The sequence below is a fragment of the Xyrauchen texanus genome, chromosome 23 (assembly GCF_025860055.1).
Source record: "Xyrauchen texanus isolate HMW12.3.18 chromosome 23, RBS_HiC_50CHRs, whole genome shotgun sequence".
NCBI classification, from domain to species: Eukaryota; Metazoa; Chordata; class Actinopteri; order Cypriniformes; family Catostomidae; genus Xyrauchen; species Xyrauchen texanus.
In genome coordinates this window covers 37,591,225-37,611,107 of record NC_068298.1, presented here as the reverse complement: position 1 = coordinate 37,611,107, position 19,883 = coordinate 37,591,225, and the positions used below count along the sequence as shown (strand labels likewise).

Genomic DNA, 19,883 nt, shown 5'->3' with positions numbered 1-19,883 from the left:
CTGTATTGTTGTTGCTGTGATTCATGAAGCATTCCATTCAACTCAGAGAGTCTGAATTTCCACCTTTCAACTGAGGAAAGTGCAACGGAATGACACTTTATATCGGATATCTAACATGGAAACTTGAGCGTAAATCTTCATTAATTTCGTCGAGATGCAGGTGTATTGTCACGCAGAGCAGGGAGGTTTAGTCCGTGAAAATCATTCACTTTTATTAAATAATATCCATTAAAGAGTCAAAGTTCTTACATTAAATGATAATAAAGCATGTTTAGCAAACGTTTTACAGAGACAGGTTTTCAAAACCCAGTTAGTAACACTCTTTGTTTTGATTATTGTAATGATAACACTGCAGCATCGTATCAGTTTGTTTGCTATGAGAAGTCTCTGATAATAAATGTACCCCGCAAAGTCACAATTAAATCAATCTCAAAATTTTAAATAAGCTGGAAAAAAACAGGTTCGTGTTTAGTTGTCAGGTTATTGTCACTGGATTTCGAATTAAGTGAAAAGTCACATCATGCGTGATCACCATTGATCATCGTTTCATGATCGGTCATTGCTGCCACATCTGGGTACCCAAATCCTCGAGTACTCCTGCCCATCCCTAGAGGTTACCCCATGTGACTCTGCCCTCCCTAGGAACCGGGCCAATTAGGTTGCTTAGGAGACCTGTCACTGAGCACACCCTGAATTAGAACTCGTGACTCCAGGGGTTGTAGTCAGCGTCGTTAATCTTGACAAACTGTTCTGGAGATTTTGGTCTTTCCCCATTCAAGTAAAAATACTTTGCCTTAAAAGACTTTGTTATTACAGATTATAGTAATTATATTCTATACAGATTTCTCCACTGAGAAAATAATTGTGAGCATCTAAACTACCATAATGGTAAATGGTCTGCACTTATTCACCCATTCACACACACACTCACACTCACACCAATGACGACAGAGCTGCCATGCAAGGCGCTAGCCTTGTCTTGCCAAGGACACTCCGACATGTGGATTCATGTGGGCTGGGAATCGAACCACCAACCTTGCGATTAGTGGACAACCCGCTCTACCAACTGAGCCACAGCCACCCCTACCTGATACAATTTCATTGCCTATCTCGCATAGACGCTCAGGATCAACAGCACGTCTGCATAAATCACTTCATATACTGTAATGCAATAAAAGATACATCATTTTATTTGTAAAGTATTTATACATTTGATTATTTGTTGTACTGCCTTTAATTTATGCAGATGTAAAATAAATATTTGTATTATAGTAATTTGTTTTATAGCATAAACTGTATTACAGTATGAGAATAACCATGGTAATAAGGATTTGGTTATTCTTATGTTTTTATTTTCTTTATGCTGAACATATTAGAATTTAAATGTTTTTATTTGGGATGAAATGTGACCCAGATGTTATAATGATATTCACCAACATACTGAGGCCTTTGAAAGTTTTTGAAAGAATACTAAATTCAGCCTTGTTCCAGTGAGAATGAAAATGTAACATTTAAAGTGAATTTTAATGTTTAATAATGTGTAAAGTTTCAGTGTATTTGCCAGTCTCCTTTTTTTCTGTAAATTTTCAGGTACGGCTTGGGAGAGTACCATAAAGACAGCCGCAACATCATCAAAGTCAAAGATCTCTGTAAGATTGAAACATGAGAAACAAGCAAATTAGAGTTTCACAATTGTAAATGTCTGAAATCTAGTCGTTGTTCTCAGCTCTAGGTAAAGTTCATGCAAAGTCTTTTGCTGTATTTGTCATGTAAGGCCATGTAGATCTTATCTTCTTTATCTTTTTTTACAGCCAAACAGACCCGCATGCTAAAGCACTCCCGGGTGAATGTGGTTGCCTTTCTTAATAACCTGCCACAAACACAGCATGACATGGCTTCATTTACTGTGGACGTTAATACATACACGGTGAGTTCCTTGATCATTTTAACATTGCTATCACTGCAGCTCTTGTTCAGCTATTTGCTTCTTAATGTCTTTTCTCTGTCTTTTGCATAGAAAACTTTATTAATGTTCACAGTGAGTGGAGTATTCAAAGAGGGTGAGTCTTGCTTGAACACTGCTACACCTGTTAAAGTAACATCCGTTGATTTAAAGACCTCTGTGGTGGACTTCACTAAACACACAGGCTTCATTTGTGGGTGGGACCAGGGTCAGAAATTAAGGGGGGCTTGGTGCAAAAATGCCACTCAAAGTGACAAAAATGCCCTTGTAATTCACAATGTGACATCTGATGTAGTTCTTTATATTCTTTTATTGTCCCGGTTGTAAATATTATCGCATTGGGTAAAAGTAAAAAAATTATCAATGTGCAGGATTTGTATTAATTAACTGATTTAAATGGGTGATATTTTGAGTATTGAGGTGTAAAGGCTAATCCATCCTGTGTGCGTCCCGGCAGCAGCGAAGCGCCACCCATCACCTGTCAATCAACCGCTGCACTAAAACAAGAGTTCAAACTTTGCCGGTTATGAGTGGTTTAAAACGAAATAACCGTCTGATCGGGATATTAAAAAAAAAAAACATATATATATTACACAAGCATGAGAACTTCTCAGATCTTTTCCAGTGTGTCTGAAATCAACATGCACGTACACTTTTGAGAAAAATTTATATCTACAGCTCAGATTAATACAGGTAATCCACTATGATAGCTGATAATTCACTTGAAATGTTGATTTTCATTGCATTTCAAATGCGCACCAGGTTTTTGACAGTGATTGATGTGTATTCATAAAACAGAGATCCTCCCCTTGCATTTAAGTGACTAGGTGTAAACAGCGATGACCACGTGTGATTGGATCACCCGAGATGCATCTTAAAGTGTCATTAAACACTAAACTACATTTTCTGAGATATTACCAGATATATATATATGTTACACATGAAAGTAGACAAAGTAAGTATCCTTTAATTGTAAGAGAAAAGTGGTTAATTTAGTGATTTTTGGCGCTATGTCTTCCGGGTTTAAAATCAACATTGAGTCAACGTCACACAATGTGACATTTCCCTGTACTATAGTGCATCATTGCGTCATCAGTGTCTCATTAATGAGACTGCATGGCCATATCCTATGAGAACAGGCTATCTCATGATTATTTATTAAACTATGTCACCAGCACTTCAAACTTTCACGTGCCTCAGAGTGAATTATTTTCTTTTTGATTCGATACCAAGTCAGGGTTTCTGCGGGCCTTAAAAAGTCTTAATTCGCCCTTAAGGCATTAAAAAGTTCTTAAATCGGAGCAACAAGTCTTTAATTCATAAGGTCATTGCATTAAATGTTGTATGAGAGAATGTGTTCTCATTGCATTAAGTAGGGTGACCAGACGTCCCATTTGAAGAGGTGTGTCCCGACAATTCTATAAACATTGTAATTATGTCCTGGTTTCAACTGGTAGGCTCACTGATTTTTTTTCTACTTACATTTGATGTTTCCCTTCTCGCTATTGTCTCTGGTATCGTTTGCCGAGAACAGAAGCAATTTCGACGCATTGCACGTTGATTTGACCATACTTTCATTCTAGTCTTTCTACAAATCTGCTGAAATGTGTCTGGATACCATGGCAATGATGTCATATGCTATGCACGCACTCTTTGTCATCCTGTCATTTAGCACAAGTAGAAATGCACCAATAAAAAAATATATTTTAACGAGCTGAAAGAAGCCAATCAATTTCTTTGTGCAGTACGTGAATATGTAAGCAAGTATTTTTCTGTAAAATTTACTTTCACAAACTATATAGCCTATACAGTTAAGTGCAGAAGTTTGCATAACCGTTTTGTTTCCACACCCCTTTAAAAATGTATACAAATAACCTATAAGAGATTATATTTTTTATGTAGTACTGCCCTTCAAAAGCTACATAACACAAAATGTACTCTTATTTACACAAATCATACTGTTCAAAAGTTTGCACCCCTTGTTTCTTTTTATGTTGCCTTCTTGAGCATCAATAATTGTTTGCACCTTTTGTAATAGTTGTGTATTAGTCCCTTAATTGTCAAAATCTGGACCTCATATATAGCCACTGTTGGGAAGAACTCAAATGTGCAGAAGATGCAGAGAAACCAAATAATTTTACTGTAGTTAGTTTTTTTTTTCTTAAGTGGACATCTTCACTGCTCAGGACAAATCAGGGATTCATGAACAATTATTACACAAACAGTCGAGAAAGCAACACATCAAATTAGAAACCAAGGGAATGTAACTTCTTAACAGGATCATGTGTGTACATTCAGTTATTATTTTGTCGTGTGGAATATATGCAAGGATGTGTTATGTCAAATAGCTTCTTCAGAGCAGTACTAAATAAAAACAAAATGCAATATTGATGATCCCTCGTTTAAAACAATTAGGGATCCCCCCACACCCATTGATTCCTTAAATTTTCTTTATTGTCTTAAAAAAGACTTAAAGTCTTAAATTTAGCTTCATAAAACCTGCAGAAACCCTGGGTCTGCTCCCCGGTATGCAAATCATCTTTTACATTTTGAAATGACAAAAACTTAACTGCTAGTGAAAAGGACAGAGTTTCCTTTAAAAGTGCAATATGTAACAATTTTCATGTAATATTCGCCTTTATTTAATTAGATTTTTTTGCTAATGTGTGAACGGTTTGTAACACAACTTAAAAAATTAGCTCTTCTCGGACTTCCTAGGTTGCCTATTAAAGCCTGTAGACTGATTTTCATGTGAAGGAAGTGGGTTGCCGGGAAAATCCAAAGGATGTGTAAAGCTGCTTTGAAACGATGTGTGTTGTGAAAGGCGCTATACAAATAAAATTGACTTGACTTGACTTCCTTGCCACAGTCGCCTACAGCTTGCTCACTGGGGTTATTAATACAATTATTATTTAATTATTTTTAAACACGATTAAGAATCGTATTTTATCTAAATTACACAATGATGATTCATTGTCTTTATAGACATAACAGTTTTATCGTCTGTTAATGCTGATCTTCTGTAAAGCTGCTTTGAAACGATGTGTGTTGTGAAAGGCGCTATACAAATAAACTTGACTTGACTTGTGACGTTTATGCGCGCTCCCTAGAGCCTTGACTCAGTAGCTTCTCTTCTGCTATTCAACAGCGACAACAATCTGCACCACTACAGCCATGGCCAAAAGTATTGGCAGTGACATAAATGTTGTGTTTCACAAAGTTTTCTGCTTCATTTGCTGTGTTGATTCACATTGTTTCTAAATTATTGTGCAGAGTGATCAGATGCATTTTAAATAATTGCAAAAAGCTTCTTGGCCAAAAAAAATTAACTATCACAAAAAAATTAATTTCACTGTTTTTTTGGCCCTGGCACAAAATTAACAGCTAACATAATTTCACTAATATCAACAGCACCTGGGAAAGTATGAACGAGTACTAGTCAGGAGAAATCACTCTATCATTCTGATTGGATTATAAGAGCAGACTGATTGATATAAAAGAGGAAAGAAGTGCTTCCAATCATTGTGTTCTTGTTAGCAATGGTTACCTCTAAAGAAAGACGTGCAGCCATCATCGATTTGCATCAAAATGGCCTCGCATGCAAGGAAATTGCTGAAAAGAATATTGCATCTAAAAGATTTACCGGATCATCAAGAACCTGAAGAAGGCTTCAGGACGTCCCAGAGTGTCCAGCAAGCAGCAGAACCATCTCCTCCTGAGGAGTCAGCTATGGAATCTTGTTTACACCAGTGCAGAGTTTGCTCAATATTGGCAGCAGATTGGTGTGAGTGCATCTGCACGCACAGTGAGGCGAAGACATTTGGACAATGGCCTGGTGTCAAGAAGGGCAGCAAAGAAGCCACTTCTCTCCAAGAAAAACATCAAGGACAGACTGAAATTCTGCAGGAAGTACAAGGATTATTTTCTCAGATGAAGCCCCCTTCCGACTGTTTGGGACATTTGGAAAATCGATAGTCCAGAGAAGAAAAGGTGAACGCTACCATGAGTCCTGTGTCATGCCAAAAGTGAAGCATCCTGAGACCATCCTTGTGTGGGGTTGCTTGTCATCCAAGGGAGTGGGCTCTCTCACAGTTCTGCCCAAAAACACTGCCATTAATAAAGTATTGTATCAAAACATCCTGCAAGAGTAACTTCTCCCAACAATCCAGGATCAATTTGGTGATGATCCAGGCATTTTCCAGCATGACGGAGCACCATGTCACAAGAGTAATAATGAAGTTTCTCGTAGATCATTACATTTAAATTTTGGATCCGTGGCCAGGCAACTCCCTGGATCTTAATCCCATAGAGAACCTGTGGTCAATCCTCAAAAGGTGACAAGCAGAAGCCCACAAATTGTGATCAACTCTGAGCACTAATAAGGCAAGAATGGATCGCCATCAGTCAGGATTTGGCCCAGAAGCTGATATCCAGCATGCCAGAGCGAATTGCAGAGGTTATGAAGAACAAGGGTCAACACTAAATATTGACTCTTTGCATATATTGAATGTTTTCTAGTATACCATAGAAACGTGTGAAAAAATAATCTACAAATACTAAAGCAGCAAACTTTGCAAAACACAAAATGTATGTCACTGCCAATACTTTTGGCCATGGCTGTAGGTAACGTTATCTTAGAAATGGAATCCAGCAAATGTCCGGCTCCCAGCACAATACTGAGTCCTACACAAACTCAGAGTAAGCCTTTTATCTATTAAACATTTATCTATTGAATCCCATCTTGTTAAGCGGGAATTTGATCATGGTCGAGTGAAAACTAGAGTGAACATCGGCAGGGATCAAAACCGACCGTGAATTGGCATTCTTCTTATTGAACAGATAAGCTTACATAACTGCAAAGCATGTGAAATATAGTGTCATAAGGATCGATCTGTGTAACTTGAACTTGCCTGCACAGTAACTGTCATAAACAATGTTAATCTGTAATTATTCAGCAAGGTAAACCACAATAACACATGAAATGAATGCTAGACAATGTTCAAGATAATGCAAAAAGCTCCATTCATTAGTGTAACGTAACTTGGATATACAGAAAATATTTACAGGTACATTCTATTATTATAAAACAATAGCGCATCGACATATCAAAATTACAGTTGTTATGGAATACTGAATTGTCAACATATTTATAATGTACAGTCTATTTTATAAACTGCTACTGTCATTATCCACCAAATTTAGCTAACAGCTAACCGCACGCTCAGTGAGTGCTCAGGTGCCTCGCTCTCTTCGAGCCCGGCACAGCTGTTCCTCTATAACAATTCCAAAGGCTCCTGAGGCATATAGCATCCTCAGCCACGCTGCTCGGGTTGATGCATATGAGACCGCTTCAGCACTGGCTACAGACTTGAGTCCCAAGATGGGCTTGGCGCCACGGCAAATACCGTGTGACAATCACCCCTTCTTGCCGTCAGACTTTCAACCCTTTGACAGACCTCTGCTTACTGCGTACTGGAGTCCCCTTGCAGTAGGTGTCCAGATGTGACGTGGTCACCACAGACGCCGCTTAACAGGGTGTGGGGCACGGTGTGCAACGGGTACACCACCGCTGGCCCCTGGACAGGACCCCGGCTGCGTTGGCACATCAACTGCCTACAGTTGCTGGCTGTATCACTTGCCATACGGAGGTTTTTCCCACTAATCCGGGGCAAGCACGTCTTGATCCGTTCAGACAGCACGGCGACGGTAGCGTACGTAAATCGCCATGGTAGTGCGCTCTCGTCATATGTCACAACTTGCCCGCCATCTCCTCCTTTGGAGTCAGCCAGGACTCTTGTTGCTGCGCACCACTCACATCCCTGCCAACCGCAACACGACTGCGGACGCGCTAGCGTGATTAGTTTTCACAGATCATTGTTGATCTGATTTAAAGTTTTTTACCCATTATAGTGCACATTGTTAATTGAATTATTTGTTTCTAAGTTAACAAAATATTTGTTCACTCTCTGTATTGTTTTCGTTTACGATAATAATCGTGTGAACAAGCTTCTCCCATGAATGTGCCAAGGAGACTACAGATGTCAAGATGTATTGTGAATAAGGGCTTAAATTTTGGTTTGTTTCTCACAGAAATAGGTCGTATTTCTAGGTGCTTCACAAGACATGGATTAAACCATTTGAGTCATATGACTTTTATATCAAATCAAGTAGGAGTGAGCGCTTCATTTTCACAGTGCACAATATTAGTGAACTGAACCTAAGGCTAAAAAAGAAAGTGTAATCAGACCACCTCCCAAGATGGTGTCGGTTCAGTTCGATTTAAATGGTCTAGGATTGTTTGTAGTGTTCACTTATAGGTCAATATTCCCACAAACTGCTTCCAAACCCCTGAGACAAACCTTAGGCTTATTAGATTCTTTATTCACATTACAAATATTTTCCTTACCACCCACGGAAAGCAGCCGATAAATGGAAAACAGTAAATGGAGTCCTAGAATAGCATCCTAGATCACGATAGTCTGATGCATCTTCCACAACCTAGCACTCAGAAAATGACCCACAAAATCTGGAAAAGTGCTGTGCAAATTGTGTTCAGCTCTACTTTTGTGGATATGTTATTTAGTGAAACCCTGTGCATATAAACCACACTAACAGTGGGCCTAATTCATTCTTTGTGAATAACCCCCTGTGTTTTCATCTCAAAATCGTTCTTTTCCCCTCGTCAGTTGATGGTGCTTCGAGAGACTCTGTCAAGGTGTTCTCCAGAGTCTTCATCACAGTTCCAGCTCAAAATTCTGGGTAGGAACAGCATCAAAGCACAACACTAAATATAGAATGTATACTTAGCTCTAATTTTATTACTTACCATGGTTAAGTAAAATTCATAATTTTTTATATCTGTAACTGCATTTTCACTAATAGAATTTTACCATGATCTGTCATTACAGATATCTAATTTCTTACAAGTTGAAATTCCAAATACACAGCAGCTAAACAAATGTCCATTCCTGACATCGTCCATTGAATAACAGCTAGTAAAAATGCTTCTTTTAAAATCTGTAATTTGGTTTTCACTGGTGACAATGTTAATTGTATACGTTTTAATGTAATACGTTTTTAAGTTAAATAATATTAATTTCATGTGAATTTTTTGACATCTGACCTCCATTTCCAGATATCTGAAATACCAAAACTAACATGCTGAAATAAATTTACAGGTATCAAAATTTAACATTTTTACTAGTTGTATTTCAATTATAGATATAAGGAATGGATATGTGTATTAGAAACAATGTAGTAATTGATATAAAAAATAATAATCTTTACTAGTAAGAAGTTCATAGTATAGCTGATATTTGAAATAATAATAAGTCATAATATTATTATTTGAAATAATAAGAAATTAAAATTTTGATGAAGTGAATGATTAATGAGGATACAGATATCAAATAGTTTTTTACTAGTTGAAATTCCATTTTTGAAATCAATAATGGGCATTTCCACTAGAATGATATCATTTTTTTCTAACAAGAATTTACGTTTTTACTAGTGTGAATGAAGTTAAATGTTCACAAGCATTTTAACTTGTGAAAATTGAATTTTCTCTAGAATTTTCCAACATCCAATTAACAGACTATTAAAACAATCATTCATTGTGAGCAAACTTTGCATATGTTCATTGGTCCTTGTTGCATCCTGTAGTTTGTGCATTGTGAACGACGAGCTCTTTGTGAGGAACGCCACTAGAGACGAGATTCATCGAGCATTTGCTGCACCGGCCCAGACCCCTTCCAGCAGTTCTGTTCCCACCCTCAATGCATCTCAGCAGGAAATGTTGTTTGCCTTCGCTTCCAACTCGCAAATGAACCTGGAATGGTCAAAGAAGTAAGCAAATAGAAACTAAGATTTTTGTCTCACAAAATCATGCCCATATATATCCTATTATTTCCAGGAGCTTTATAGATATTATTATATGTCTGTGTAAAACAAGGACGTTCTGTATTGACGGGGATCTTATGTAAAATTGCAGTTTGTAAGTGCAGTCTCTATAAAACCAAATCCTTATCCACTAGGTGAATTGACCCTATTAAACATACTTACCATATGAGCCCAATTACAATTTTATTCTGAAATATAAAAGACAGAAGGCAAGGGAAAAAATCTTTTTTGCATAGAAAATGCTCATATTTGTTGGTATAATTTTATATTTAATTTGTAGTCAATCAAATGTATTGGTCTTTTTATTCCCTAAAATTAAAATACCTTAAAGCTCTTTTTCTGGAGTCCGATAAACTAATTTGACAAGAAATTATTAATAAATCAAATGCAACTTGATATTATTTATTTCCTTTTCATGTAATGGCAACACTTTGTATTTGAAAAGATGGATTTCATGAGTATCTGGACCTAGTGCAGGACACTGCCTGAGTGATGCTCACCAGGATAGATGCAGTAAAAGCTAAATAAATGAATAAACTTTTGATAACCACATTACATAAAAATATTTAAGAAGCTTCTTGAGCTCAAACTAAAGTTGTGGAAGGGAGTGGGAACCCTGCATAGACATTTACATTGATGAAAGGCTTTATAGTATCTCAATCCTGCTGATTAGGCTTGTGTATTGAAGGTTTTTGTGTTTCTTTATGCAGGTGTCTGCAGGATAATGGCTGGGATTTTAATAGAGCAGCTCAGGTCTTCATGGTTCTGAAGGTAAGAGCACATCTACAGAATTGAGTCGAAATTGAGGAAGGAATTTAGCTGGATTTTTGATTCATGAATGTGCTGTAAATCATTAGTCATTTTGTGTTGGTATTTTGAAGTCAATTTGAAGTGGATCAAGTGCTGCTGCAGCTTTCTTTTTTGGACTATATTCACTCTTCAAACTAGCCATCTAATTTCACCTATTTTTGTGAATCCTTTAGGTTCAAGGGAAGATCCCACAGGCTGCTTTCATAAAGTGAAGATTATATGCAGATATAGTAGTTTATTTTATTATTATTTTTGGTTTGTTTTATTGATTGTTTTATTAGTTTGTGTTAATGTGATGTTTTCACAAAATAACGTTTACGTTTATTGCAAATTCTTAAGGTTTTTCTCTGCAATTCTCAGATCAAATCAATACTTTTTCAAATCATAATTTTAGATTATTCGAAATATTGCAAAATATTTTATGTTAAAACTTTGAGAGCATAGAAGGAATGTGTGACCCTTACAAATACACAACTATCTAAAAGTCTGAACAGCCTTGAGTGAATGTGTTTTTCTTGTGATCCAAAAAACCTCTTGATCTAAATGCTTGTGCTTAAAATACATTTTGTAGATGGATAGAAATTGTATTTATTATATTTTTCAGAAGTGGTTGATATGAACCGGATAGTGGAAGAAAAGCAGCCAACAAGTGACTTGCATATGTGGGAACACTTGATTAAGGAAGCATCATGAAATGTCATCTAGACCAGTTATAATCTAGACCAGGGCTTTTCAAACTAGGGTCCAGGGGGTGTGAAAAGGGTCCATGGAAAATATCTTAGGGAAAATAAGGAATCAATATTTATTAGGAATGTGAATGATTACATCTAAAAGATGCTACTCGTACATTTACCCTCTGTGAATATAGCCTTGGCCAGGAGGAGTTAATGTCAAGTTATTTTATTTATATAGCACATTTAAAAACAGCATCAAGGCTGACCAAAGTGCTGTACAATACAAAATTATAAAAACACACAACAATTTAAGGACATTACATACTATTATAAGCCAGTGAAAAGAGATGAGTTTTAAGAGAAGATTTAAAAATGGATAATGAAGGTGACAATCTGACACTGATAGGCAAACTATTCCATACAATAGGACCCACAACAGAAAAGGCTCTCCCTCCTCTACGCTTTAGCCTCGAGCGTGGGACATCGAGGAGATATTGATCACAGGATCTCAGACTTCTAGATGGATGGTAAGGGTGTAATAAGTCAGACAAGTAACTGGGAGCTTGGTTGTGTAATGATTTGCAAACAAACAATAACATTTTAAAATCAATTCTAGCTTGAACTGGCAGCCAGTGAAGTGATTTTAAAATGGGGGTAACATGATCAAACTTCCGACCTCCTTATAGAAATTTTGGTGCTGCATTCTGAACTAATTGAAATCGAGCAATGAGTGATTTGGAAATTCCACAATAGAGAGAATTACAGTAGTCCAGATGAGACGTGATGAAAGCATGAACTGCTATCTCCAATGTTTTCTCAGACAAAAAGGGTTTAACTTTAACTGTAGCTGAAAGAAACTGCAATCAATGACAGCACTAATATGATTGTCAAATTTCAGCTGGCTGTCAAACTGGACACCCAGGTTTCGTACTTGAGGAAAGCATTAAGATTTCCACAATTAGCATTACTGACATCAAAATTGTCTGTAGGACCAAACACAATCACCTCTGTCTTGTCTTTATTCAGAAACAAAACATTTTGGCTAGCTAACCCTTTATTTCCTCCAGACAAGCTAGAAGATATTGTAATGCAGTGTGATCTTTTCATTTAACCGGTAAGTAGATTTGGTTGTCATCAGCGTAGAAGATAATAGAACCCAGAGGGAGCATGTAAAGAGAGAAACGTGCTGGTGCAAGAATAGAGCCCTGAGGCATACCACAGGTGAGGCGGGCCACAGAAGAGGTAAATTTGCCGAGCTTAACAGAGAACGTTCTATCAGTTAAATAGGATTTAAACCATTTCAGAACATTCCCTCTTAAGCCCACACACGATTCAAGTCTGGAGAGCAATATATCATGATCATGATCGTCAGACGATGTCCGACGATCATTTGGTGTTTCGACCCTGAACCACAACACCCTCCCGTTGGTGGGTCGGCAGTGGTGGCCAAATCACTGCCCATCTCCTCCTGTTCCATAGCCAGCAAGAGGCTCTTTCTGCTGCCTCCCCCATCCTGTGAACTGCTGTCTTCCTCTCCTTTCCTAATATCCAATGGCTGTGAACATTCTCCATACTGACTGGGCAGGGAATCCTTTACAGTCAAACTCGACTGGGAATAGCCACGCCTGCCATCCTTTCACCCGACAGTCTTGCAAAATGTCCTGGTATTTGGCACTCTTTCAAAGGCTTGGTCGCACCCTTCATCCCACGGGACTAAGTCGATCAGGATGATGTTCTTCTCCTCAGACCACAGGACCACATCTGGCCTTAGATTTGTCTGGATGACCTGGGGGAACTGCAGCCTTCCTCACAGGTCTACCTTCATATCCCATGATTGGGCCTTTTGTAGTGGGTTGTTTGTTGTTATTACTGTGATGTCTTTTCTCCCTCTCTCACAAAATTGATCCATGGTGTTGGTTTCCTGAGTGTTTGGCATTTCTTACGTCTCTCCTGCTACAGGGTGTTAGCAAGCATCATGAGCACCTTATCATGGCACCATCTGTATCTTCCCTGGGTGAGTGCTGTTTTACACCCTGACAAGATGTGTGCCAAGGTGCCCCTCTCCCCACAAAGCTTGCATAGTGGGTCCTCTCTCATACCTCACTTGTGCAAATTTGTTGGAGTTGGGAGTGTGTCATACTCCGATTGCAGCAGGAAGAAGATGTGGAAAGGCTCCAGTTTCCATAGATCCGCCCATGTGATTTTCCTCTTGGGAAGGACCATTTGGTCCAGGCTCCTTGGTATGGTAGCTCCACAGACCTGGATCTTCATCCTTCCTCCTCTAGGTATCGTACATCCTCCTGGATCATGGCTCTTCTCTCCTTGGTATCTGTCTTCCCCCATTGTTGGAAATAGGAAGTTCCGAGGCCCTGTCTCCCAGTGCATGGCATTCCAATGATGTCACGTAGCTGCAGCATACTTTCAGCTTGTGTGACAGAGGTGTCGGCTGCCCACTTGCATTCTGATCTTGTAGTAATGCCTGCATGTCTGACTTGTTCATTCTGTGAGTCTCTGTATGTCATTACCACTCTACACTTTGCCACCTTGAATTCCTCCACCACGGATTACAGAGGAAGTTAGAGCTGTCCTGATCTTATGTGGAGGCCTACTGAAGTGATGCTTTGAGGGATTCCCAGCCCCATTCAGACTGAATGCATTGTTGAAAAAAGCTTGACATAGTGCAAAAAATAGAACTGAATGTAGGTGTCTCGAGATGCATTTTTTAAATGTTGCCATTCTTTAAAACCTGACATGATGTCTATATACGTGGTGCTCCTGTGTGAGATTTGGAAACAACAGAACGTGGCACATCAGTCAAAGACGCCCATGTAGCATATAGAAAAACAGCGCAGATGGATGGAAAACATGTTTTGTGTGAATGGCCCCTCACTTTTCTACTTTATTCTGCTCTCAAAGGACAACAAATTTCAATTGGACTGACAGTGATTCTTATCAGGTTTTCCAATCTAACATAACATTAATAGTGTTTAGGAAAGCAAGATACGCTGTCAACTTAATACAAAATTAAAATTCCAAATATTTTTTTTATTTCTTATAGCTTAAGTACAATATAAAAGCCAATTATTTCATTTAGAAAATAGCATGTTGTCTTATAATGCAACACTTATTTTTCTCACACAGTATTAAAAGGCGTTTTCATCAGAATCATCATATTTGGGATTCCTTCACATCAAAAAGCTTAAACTCCTGATCTAGACAAAGGGGTGGATGCTTTTGACTAATAAAATATATATTTTTTATTTTTTTTATTACTACATAATTCCCATACTTTTGTGTTATTACATACTTCTGATGAATTAACTGTTATTCTAAAATGGACAGTAGTTCTGTCAGGTGTTTGGGGAACAGAACTCAGTCGCAGACACGGTCAAAGTAAACAGAACAAATCTTTATTTCAGAACAAAGATCCCAAAACTAAAGTCATTGACAGAAAATGCAAAAAAGCCCAAAACCAAGATACAGGCCACTGACAATGCAGGCAAGGCCCCCTGCTCAAAGCAGGAAAAGGCAAAAGAGGGGGGTGAGACACAAGACCGACCAACAGAAGGAACTGTCCACAAGAGACCAGAGGGATATTCCACAGGTAACAGAGATGAACTGGTACAAGACTGAACACATGTGAGATTAAATAGGGAAGCAGAGTATGTGGGTAGCAAGGGATGGCAGGTGGGGAAAATAAACTAACAAGGCAAATGAGGGCGTGGTGTTAAGAAACAAGACAAGACTGAAAAGGGTGCATATGGCCAGAGAAACAAACAAACCATTTGCTCACAAAATGCAAACAATTAGACATGGGTGTCAGGATCCAGTCATAAAGAACTATAAAAACAAAAGGCCCCTTCCCACATACAGTCTTTGTACTTTTCCCTTAGTAACGTTTTAGATGAGAACTCTTCTGAGAAGCGGAAGACCCAAGTAAATATTTTTCCCTGTTGCATTTGTATTCCTTAAGTACCACCGTAGTGACGTCACCTAGTATCGACCAAATGTATTCAATTTTAAAATCAACACAGACGGAGGATGTTTTATACAAACTTTGGCTGCATAGGAAAACATAGGCAGCTACCTTATCAGTTAATGGTTTAAACAACAGTGGTTCTTGAATGAATGGAACTCTCTGAATAGTTGAAAAAGCACCTTATTTCATCCTACCTTCATCCATCCTATACAGCCACTGAAGGCAGCATTTTTCAGTTTTCGGTCACAGCCTGTGTCTTCTGGTTACAGCAATTTAAACGGGGCACATGAGCGGTGCTCCATGCTGCAACCAGAGTGAGAGATGAGACAAAGCGTAGAAAAGCTCTCATTAACCACACTGAACTCAACGGACAACATTGAAAATGCACTATAAACCTATTTATCAACACAATCATTTACAATAAAGGCTTTTATGACTCGACATAAATTGCTGTACTGAAATACTCAATCATTGACTTAAAAAAGACATATTAATGCAAGTGAACCAAGCAGAAATAGGCACACAATATTCCCTCATGTAAACTATATTTAATGACGATTTATTGTATAATAAAGTTCAATTATCCACTCTTGATAAACATCTGATTGTTTATATCCATCATCCCAGGAAGAGGGCAGGGTCAAGTGGTTCTGAACAAAGGATGAGGTCAGGCAGCCTCAAGAGTAGGAAGAGAGGGCCAGGCAGCTACAGAGCAGTAACAAGGTCTGACAGCTACAGGACAGGAATGAGGACAGGGTTGTTGGCGGCTGCTGGAGAGATGGAGAGGTCTTCAGGGTATGTTGTGGTCACAGAGGGAAGGACATAATTGTCAGTGGGTGCTGGGGAGATTGAGAGTTTGGCAGTGGCTGCTGGGGAGGGAGAAGGTTGGCGGCATCCACTGGGGAAGATGAAGGGTTGGCAGCAGCCACTGAGGAGAGCCCAGGACTGGCAGTGGTCGCAGGGGAGCGGACGTTCTAGCTTTCAGTAGCGGACATGGTGGGCACCTCCTGGAGGTCAGCAACGGACAGGGCGGGCACCTCCATGGGGGCTGCCAAGGAACACACCTTTTTTTTCTCCTCCTACGCCTTGGCTTCTCAGGGAAAGATGCAGCTGCTGGTGCCTCGAGAACTGGTGCCTGGGGGGAGGCTGCAGCAGACTTGGACCCACATAGACTGAGGAAGCAGCAATGGACTCAGGCACCTCAGAGTCCAGGGAGCTGGTGGCCAGGATAGAAGGACCAAACACTGATCATTTGCCTTTGCATAATGCTGAAAAGGTATCCAGACAAGGGGAGTCCAGAGATGCCAAGTGCTATGATTTTGTAGCAGCTATTATTTTGGAGGGTAAAATACAGTGCTACGATGAAGGCTTTGAAACTACGAAAAAAATGAAAGAAAAAAATATATATAAATATATATACAAACCATTGTTTCAACAGAATACCGTGTGTGTTTTCCTGTCTATTTATATATGCATATTATTCTTAATATATTTCACTGGCATTTTACCTAACGTACTTGTAGCGGTGAGCCGGGTTGCTTAGCAACTGGTGTAGGGTGTCCTAGAGGAACTGCCGCACAAATGTTGCCTTAATACCATTGTTCAAGTTTCATCACCAGCCAGATATTAAAAAATATCCTCATCTAAAAGAAGTCGACTATCCTACCAGAAATATAGACAGGAATACACTACAGAATGGCCTTTTATTAATGGCCTTTTATTTACTTCTAAGTGAAACACTGTGGACGTCACGATTGCATCATTCATGTAGGTACAAAAAATAAAAACAATTTGCTAAATGTATTGGAAATCATAAATCTATGTGTGAATTTGTAGTGAGTACAGGTGAAGATAATGCAGTGATAAAGGCAGAGACACTTTTTGCAAACTTTATTGTTGAGCACAATCTTCCAATTGCTGTTACGGATCAGGCCACAAAAAGCCACTGCCATAATTGAAACCGTTTCAAATGAAACCTCAAAGTCACGAGGTTATTTTTCACTGAGCACGGACGGCAGCAGTGACCACAACCAGTCAACTGTATCCAGTTGTAGTGAGATATTACAGTATCTCACAAAAGTGAGTACACCCCTCACATTTTTGTAAATATTTGTTTATATCTTTTCATGTGACAACACTGAAGAAATGACACTTTGCTACAATGTAAAGTAGTGAGTGTACAGCTTGTATAACTGTAAATTTGCTGTCCCCTCAATATAACTCAACACACAGCCATTAATGTCTAAACCGCTGGTAACAAAAGTGAGTACACCCCTAGGTGAAAATGTACAAATTGGGCCCAATTAGCTATTTTTCCTCCCCGGTGTCATGTGACTCGTTAGTGTTACAAGGTCTCAGGTGTGAATGGGGAGCAGGTTATGTTAAATTTGGTGTCATTGCTCTCACACTCATACTGGTCACTGGACAACATGGCACCTCATGGCAAAGATATCTCTGAGGATCTGAAAAAAAGAATTGTTGCTGTACATAAAGATGGCCTAGGCTATAAGAAGATTGCCAAGACCCTGACACTGAGCTGCAGCATGGTGGCCAAGACTATACAGCGGTTTAACAGGACAGGTTCCACTCAGAACAGGCCTCGCCATGGTCGACCAAAGAAGTTGAGTGCACGTGCTCAGCGTCATATCCAGAGGTTGTGTTTGGAAAATAGACGTATGAGTGCTGCCAGCATTGCTGCAGAGGTTGAAGGGGTGGGGGGGTCAGCCTGTCAGTGCTCAGACCATACGCCGCACACTGCATCAAATTGGTATTCATGGCTGTCATCCCAGAAGGAAGCCTCTTCTAAAGATGATGCACAAGAGTCCTGTGGTCTGATGAGACCAAGATAAACTTATTTGGTTTGATGGTGTCAAGCGTGTGTGGCAGAAACCAGGTGAGGAGTACAAAGACAAGTGTGTTTTGCCTAAAGTCAAGCATGGTGGTGGGAGTGTCATGGTCTGGGGCTGCATGAGTGCTGCCGGTACTGGGGAGCTACAGTTCATTGAGGGAACCATGAATGCCAACATGTACTGTGACATACTGAAGCAGAGCATTATCCCCTCCCTTCGGAGACTGGGCCGCAGGGCAGTATTCCAGCATGATAACGACCCCAAACACACCTCCAAGACGACCACTGCCTTTCTAAAGAAGTGGAGGGTGAAGGTGATGGACTGGCCAAGCATGTCTCCAGACCTAAACCCTATTGAGCATCTGTGGGGCATCCTCAAACGGAAGGTGGAGGAGCACAAGGTCTCTAACATCCACCAGCTCCATGATGTCGTCATGGAGGAGTGGAAGAGGACTCCAGTGGCAACCTGTGAAGCTCTGGTGAACTCTGTGCCCAAGAGGATTAAAGCAGTGCTGGAAAATAATGGTGGCCACACAAAATATTGACACTTTTGACACATTTTCACGTAGGGGTGTACTCACTTTTGTTGCCAGCAATTTAGACATTAATGGCTGTGTGTTGAGTTAATTTACACTGTTATACAAGCTGTACACTCACTACTTTACATTGTAGCAAAGTGTCATTTTTTCAGTGTTGTCACGTGAAAAGATATAATAAAATATTACATATATTTCGACAAAAGCAGCAAGAGAAATAAACAACTAAACAATTGCAGTAGCTCTGTAACATCAAAACCAGAGGAATCATCAAGCATGTAAATACAAGGTAGGCTACCCTTTCTATTAATTAGAGTCATTCTTGATAATACTACCATAGCAATTAATACATTTTTTAAATCATTATTTTCATTATTAATGATAAAACAATTTTTTATCATTGATGGTTGACTGTGCGGCTGAATTTGTTGTGTTGCTTATATAATTTATTAGTACATTGTGTATTTTTAAAATTTATCTAGTTATTGTCATTTATTCATTTATCCAAGTATAACATTCCAGTCAGTTCTGACAATATGAAAAATGTAATAAATATGCTCATTTTAAGGACTATTACCTAAATTATAGAAAAGTACCAGATCAAGGACAAAACCTTCTACTGTCTGCATCAGCAAAGAAAGTGTGTAATACAGTTCCCATTCAGGTTCACAGATGACACCTGTAATTTGATCCCTGATTGAATTTGCCTTTTCTTTTGTAAATGTTCAATGATCCATATTGTAATAGTAGTATATTATATTTTTCCACAATGTTTGACAAATTAAACTTCTCCTTTTACTTTGAAGGTGGTTGAGTTTTGGCAAATGTCTTGACAGGCTTTTGGAACAGTGGCCTGCTCTAAGTTCTTCACAAGCAAAGAGATTCCTTCATCTTCTGTCACTAAAGGTACGCAATACACACAAACATATCCTTTATATAGGTATGTATAGGTATAACCAAACAAAGAATTGTGGTATTATGTGTGTTCTATGTAGAATTTGGATAAGTATGATTTGTTTAGTAATTACTCCACTAGTAAGGGACTTATTCTGTTTAATCTTTTCATTCATTTTATTGTTGTAATAGTGGTGCAGTAACCTAATTTGAACTCTGGTGACCTTGTTTATGTGGCATGTGGGAAGCTTTTGCTCCAGCTTGCTGTCTTTTCAACAGC

General features: G+C 38.9%; 1 protein-coding gene across 1 annotated transcript in view; it reads left to right on the top strand.

The window, feature by feature from the left end:
- Nucleotides 1-10,884, top strand: part of LOC127663482 (nuclear RNA export factor 1-like) — a 36,142-nt gene extending 25,258 nt beyond the window's left edge. The window contains exons 15-21 of the mRNA XM_052155080.1: nt 1,591-1,649; nt 1,812-1,927; nt 2,018-2,060; nt 8,650-8,722; nt 9,626-9,808; nt 10,573-10,633; nt 10,846-10,884. Of these exons, the coding sequence (XP_052011040.1) occupies nt 1,591-1,649; nt 1,812-1,927; nt 2,018-2,060; nt 8,650-8,722; nt 9,626-9,808; nt 10,573-10,633; nt 10,846-10,884 (574 nt within the window). The remainder of the gene's footprint in view (nt 1-1,590; nt 1,650-1,811; nt 1,928-2,017; nt 2,061-8,649; nt 8,723-9,625; nt 9,809-10,572; nt 10,634-10,845) is intronic.
- The last annotated feature ends 8,999 nt before the right edge of the window (nt 10,885-19,883 follow it).